The 6474-nt window shown below is 35.0% G+C and overlaps 1 protein-coding gene across 1 annotated transcript; it reads left to right on the forward strand.

The window, feature by feature from the left end:
* Positions 1-4675: 4675 nt before the first annotated feature.
* On the forward strand, positions 4676-6378 carry LOC111798164 (zinc finger CCCH domain-containing protein 20-like). Its single transcript, XM_023681165.1, has one exon. It carries the CDS (start codon positions 4949-4951, stop codon positions 6134-6136), a length of 1188 nt encoding a protein of 395 aa, XP_023536933.1. The 5' UTR covers positions 4676-4948; the 3' UTR covers positions 6137-6378.
* The last annotated feature ends 96 nt before the right edge of the window (positions 6379-6474 follow it).

Consider the following 6474-nt stretch of genomic DNA (forward strand, 5'->3'; position numbering starts at 1 on the left):
CATTTACATATCTATAATACGACAAAACATGGTAATTTCAGTTTCAAAAAAAAAAATTATAAATAATAGTTCATAAAATTGGAATTGGGCTCGATGCCAGTTTAAAAAGCCCATATGTCTGGTAATCGAGCTCTAAATGGGCTTGACATTGGCCCATTCCCACAGGTTAACTCCTTTGGTCCGTATCTTTCCTCTAAATTATTATTATTATTATTATTATTTATAAGGGACAACAAACAGACAAAAGAAGGGCTAAACTGATTTTAAATTTATTTATTTTCTCGTGCGCATAAATGGACAGAAATATAACGACCCCCGCTATAATTCAAATCAAGATTCAATCTAGATTTGACTGGTCAGACATTCCACGATGACATAGTCACGTCACCTATTCCTTGTTTTAAGATTAAAAACAATCCTCAGACAACAACACGAGTTGTTCCAACATGTTTTATTATCACTCGCATGCATTTTATGGTTTAGCTACCGAAAAAAAAAAAAATAATGACTTTTAATTATATATTTGGTATGATGAGAAAATAAAAATAATATATGAAATAGGATTTATAATCGCCAAGAAAAATACTATATTAATTGGTCGGGTTGTCAAATTATTTTTTAATTACACTCACGTTAATAACTAAAATCTCATAAATCAAATATTAAACATCTACAAATGACTGACATAATTTACCAACATCAAATATTCTCAAGAGTAGTCCAAATTAATCGAATCTCGAGTCATATGAAGACACATAACAATAATTTTTTAATATAACATTACAGATACGGTGTATGCTTAAACTCAACGATCAAAAATAAATTTGCTAGCACTTTGAAAATGATATTTAAACCCGATATACGTTCAAAGTTGAAAATTAGACATCTTACTTTTCGACTTTAACAGTATGTCTTCATTCTTTTTGACCTTAAAATGTGGATGCAATATTTTGCCCTTCCACTTAAAAAAGTTTATGAAATCTTCAAAAATCTCAATGATGTTGACTGTTTGCCCTAACTTCTGCCTTCATTAATTAGTTTAAAGACATTTGCTAAATTACCCATAATTCTTAACATTATTTCTATAAATCAACCAGCATGTGTGGAGTTATGATTAATTATTTTGATTAGTTGATTAATTAAGAATATAATAATTCTTTTATTTTATCATCCCTTAAATTCAATTTAATATGATTCTCATGTTTCCTTAAATCATGCAAGATTATAAGATAATTACTTTTAAACCCACAAAATTAAATTAAATCTTTATATAATTTTTTTTTAATCATTTATCTTTTAACAATATTGAAATTGAGTTGTTTGAAAAATAATAAAATAAATAAGATTAAAGTGTTAAAAATAAAAAGAAAATAAAAGTGGAGTTGGGTTGGAACTTGAAGCTGTACTCTTCTTACACCCTACGACATGTCGGCCTTAATGGGTTCGAAATCCCATCACTACAACAAGTTCCGACATTGACGTTCCATTGTTTTTCGAAATCTCCACTTTATAAACGTATGTTTGTCAATATTTTTACTTGGGTTTTAGGATGAAAGTCTCATATCCGCTAATTTATTGATCAGACTCTCCCATATCTGCTAATTTAATGACTAGATCCAAGCGGCTGTTTTCCAAAAAATACAGGTCTCGCAAAGTCGAAAAAAATAGAACCAGGCGGCTGTTTACCAAAAACACAAGTCTCTGCAAAGTCATAAGATCATGTATGGGGACTGATGCTCGGAAGGTCAAGGAAGTTGGCTGATGACAAGGGAGCCGGCGACCGAAGCCCTAGTGAACGGTGGTCGTAACTATAACGGTCCTAAGATAGTGAAATTCCTTGTCGAGTAAGTTCCGACCCGCACGAAAGGCGTAACGATCTGGACACTCTCTCGGAGAGAGGCTCGGTGAGTTTATAATAAAAAAATACTATCTCCATTATTGGTATGAGGTAGTTTAGAGAAGTGAACAATATCTCTAATAAAAAAAATACTATTTTCATTGGTACGAAATTTTTTACCATCGTAGAGAGTGTTCATTTAAATCTAATTTCTATAATATACTAAAATAATTTTATATATAAAATTAAATATAATAAGTCAATTAATTTTTAAAATTTATTAATTTAGCAAATTACGCATTTTTTACCCCTAAGAAAATAATTAAAAAGGAAACCTCTTTTTTTTTTTTTTTTTTTTTTACAAAAAATCTTGTTCCGTACTTCCATTGGGAATGGGGGGATCTCAAGGGAAGGGAATGGGAGATGAAGACACGTGGCAGAGAGAAAGAAGGGTTTAGTATAGGACAATGGTGTCCTGTAGCGGAAGAAGACGACAAAAGGCTACGTGTACGGCCAGTTTTGAACGGATAAGAACCATAGGAATTATAGCCTTAAAAAATAATTTAAAAACCGTACAGAATGGCATGAGTATTTCTTGTACGGTTTCATTGCCCGTTTGTTTTGTCGCCACGTTCCCTCACTTTCCGCCACGTGTCCTTCTGCTTCGCCGTTTTTGCACTGCCACCCTCACTCCTACCTTAACCTTATCCATCCATCTCCCTCCTCCCGAATTCATAGATAAATTATGAGAATTTTATTATATAAAAAAGAAAAAACATTGATAACTTATTTTTAAGAAATTATGTTAAAATTTTATTATAGTGAAATAAATTTATATTGTACAGTCCACAACTATATTGATTTATGTATGCGACGTGTCCAAATTTAGAAATAATAAATAAAAAGGGGTCGATCTTGTTAGAAGAGGGCCACACCACGTGACAAAATGTGTTCATTAAATACGTGAATTTATTTCTAGCAACCTTACTATACAATATCATGGTGTCTAGGTTGGCTACAAAATTGGAAATTGTTAGGAAATTCGTGAAATTTAACTCCAAACTCATTAAATTACCTACCACAAACATGGCACGTGATTTTGTTTCGAACGTATATCAATTTTTATATTCTATTTATTTGTTTCTATAAATTAAAATATGTATATATTATTTACGTTTTTTTATTATAAATTAAAATATGCCACACCACGTGATCATAACTTGTTTTTTAATCTATATAGGAGTGGAAATTGTGAGGTCCCATATCGATTAAAGAGGGGAACGAATTTTAGTGAGGACGTTGGAGTTCTTGGAGTTCGAAGAAGAGTAGACTGTGAGATCTCATATCAATTAGAGATAAAACGAAACTGTTAGACGAACACGATTCTCCACGGTGATATGATATTGTCCACTTTGAGCATAAGCTCTTATGACTTTGCTTTGGGCTTCCCAAAATACCTCATATCAATGGAGAGAGTATTAATTGATTATAACCTTAGGGGATGTGTGACTTTTATCGCCTAACACCTCCCCTTAATCGAGGTTCGACTCATTTGGAGTCTTACTAAGTTTAGGGTATGACTCTGATATCATGTTAGACGAACATGACTATCCACAATGATACGATATTGTCTACGTCAAGCATAAGCTTTCATATATTTGATTTGGACTTCCCAAAAAGTCTCATACTATACCAATGGAGAAAGTATTCCTTAATTGTAAACACATGACATTTTCTAAATTAGCCGATGTGGAACTTTTATTATCTAATAGAAACATTGTTTATATGAGGTGTATAAACTTGTCAGACGCGTTTTAAAAAACCGAGCTAAAGCTATGCTCATAAATAAATATTTATTTGCGGGTTAAAACAAAAGGATAGGAATAAAAATAAAGCTGCTATAATCGAAGTGGGTAACTTCCACATTTCAGCAGGAGTCGCCATCTGTACTGTCCTAATTCCTTTGTTTTTTCTTTTATTTTTTCCTTTTTATTTATTTTTGCCATATTTTCTCCCGAATTCTCCTTCATTTTGTATTTATCCTTATGAAATATTGAGACATAAAAACATCACTCAAAAGCTTAATTTTTGGCATTTCAAGATATTTATTTTAGTTATAATTTATAGTTAATTTGTATATTATAAATTAAAATATATATTATAAGTAATTCCTCCACATTTTCTATTTATTCTATGTTTAATATAGAATTGTTGCTATATAATTCAAGTAGAAAATGAGGGTGCATTTTATTAATATAAATAATAATTATATTTATTTTTTAAGTATTTCTTAATCATTCTATTTTTATGACTATTCTCATTTCGATGTGGTATCGATTCATTCGTGTACCTTACCGTTATACGGTAGGTCATTATAATTTGATCGATATAATTATTTTTTACATCAATTTATTTTGTTGAAGGGTTCAATAAAGCATAATAATTTTATACCATTTATAAATACTTTATATTATAATTTCTCCATTTCGTGCATAATATTATTTTTAAGTAAAAATGCATTAAAAAAACCTATAACGTTTAACCTTTTTGTAATAAAATTTTAATTTGTTGACGTGGAAACTAACCAAATTAAATTATTAACCTCTGTCAACGTGTAAATATGGTTAAGAATGTGAGAAGAATTCCCAACAAATACCCATGAAAAGAGGTTAAAAAAGATAGGTAAAAAAACCTAACCCAATAGCACTTGAAGTTACACAACACGTTATTTTTCTTGAATGGAATTTCGCCACGTCTGCATCCTTGGCCTACATTTGCAGAATAAAATCATGAACTTCGACACGTGGAAATGTTATAGGCCGTTGTCTTAACTTTAAAGCGAACGGTGTCGTTAAGACGTTTCTCCTGTACGGTTTAACCGCGGTGAAAAAGAAAAAAACACAACAAAATTTAGATATCTAGTCTTTCAGTATTGGCGTTGCTTTAAAATTAACCGTGGTTGGGTAGAAACTAACTACGGTTAGTTTTAGAGATGTACTGCTGGTTTATAAATGAAGGGACCATGCCGGTGAATCAACCAACAATCTCCTTCTTCTCCCCTAAGGAGAAACACAGAAGCAAAAGAAAAACCAGCAGAGCAGAAAGGTAAAAATGATGATCGATGAGCAACCTAACCGCCCTAACCAGAAGCTTCATGTTCCGCCATGGACGTTTATGGAAGATCCGGCGTCGGATGGGTACAGTCATTCGCCGGGAAGCGGCGGCAGCGGAAGTGGAAGCGGAAGCGGAGTCAAGTGCGACGGATGTTCCACTGGAGATGGATACTCTCCTTTTTATCTTCAGGAAGCATTGGCGATGCTGCAGCAGTACTTACCGTCGAAAGAGGCAGAGGTGGAATCGGATCTTGATGCTTCAGGTCGGGAGGCGGATTCTCCGGTGGATACGTACTCCTCCGATCAGTTTCGAATGTATGAGTTCAAGATTAAGAAGTGTTTGCGAGGAAGATCGCACGACTGGACCGAGTGCCCGTTCGCTCATCCCGGCGAGAAGGCTCGCCGGCGAGATCCGAGGAAGTATTACTATTCTGGTACGGCGTGTGCAGATTTTAGGAAGGGGAACTGTAATAAAGGAGATGCGTGTGAGTTCGCTCATGGAGTTTTCGAGTGCTGGCTTCATCCGGCTCGATATAGGACTCAGCCGTGCAAGGATGGAACGAGTTGCCGAAGGAGAGTTTGCTTCTTTGCTCATACGCCAGAGCAACTTAGGATTTTGCCTCAACAGAGTCCTCGGAGTACGAGTTCCATCCCTTCATACGACGGATCTCCTCTTCGGCAAGCAATTGAGGCCTGTGCGAAACAAATGCCCTATTTATCTTCTTCAGGAACATCGACGCCGGTATCTCCTCGAATCGAGTCTCCGCCTCAATCGCCAATGTTTAGATCACTTAATCGACCGCACGCGACTAGTTCGATCAACGAAATGGTAGCGTCGCTACGAAGTTTACAACTCCACAAGGAACTCGGTAAAGTGCAATCTCCTTCTTCGTTGTGGAATGTTCAAGTCGGATCTCCTGTGTTCGGATCTCCAGGGGAATCCAGCGCTCGTTCTGGCTTCAGTAGCCTTCCAGATACTCCAACTCCTCCTGCCGTCCGATATCTCGATTTCTGGGACCTAGGTAGCGGCGAGGAACAGGCGATGGCGCGAGTGGAATCCGGGAGAGATTTACGAGCAAAAATGCTGGAGAAACTACGAAAGGAGAACTCCGTCGCGTGCGGCGATCAGGAGAAACCCGGCGGCGGAAGTGTGGACGTTGGTTGGATCTCGGAGCTTCTCAAGTAATTTGTGTGAAAGAAAAACAAAGGTTCGTCTCCGATTCTAATTTGGCTCCATTACAACCAGGATTTCTTCTGCTTTTTTCTTGATTAATATTATAACAGTACCGGAATTGGATTGAGAAGAATCAGAATCTTTCGATTTGGAAGAACATCGTAATTTTTCATATTCAAGATTCTCTGTAAATATTAAATTTAGGGTTGGGTGTGCAAATGGATGGACGATTGGAGAATCGATTCTGTTTTGTTTATTGGGGCGTAATTTCCAGAAGAACATATCAAAAAGAAGGAGGTAGTTCAAAAAAAAAAAAAAAAAAAAAAAAAAAAAAAAAAAAAAAAAAAAAA

This window comes from Cucurbita pepo, chromosome LG07, assembly GCF_002806865.2.
Source record: "Cucurbita pepo subsp. pepo cultivar mu-cu-16 chromosome LG07, ASM280686v2, whole genome shotgun sequence".
NCBI classification, from domain to species: domain Eukaryota; kingdom Viridiplantae; phylum Streptophyta; class Magnoliopsida; order Cucurbitales; family Cucurbitaceae; genus Cucurbita; species Cucurbita pepo.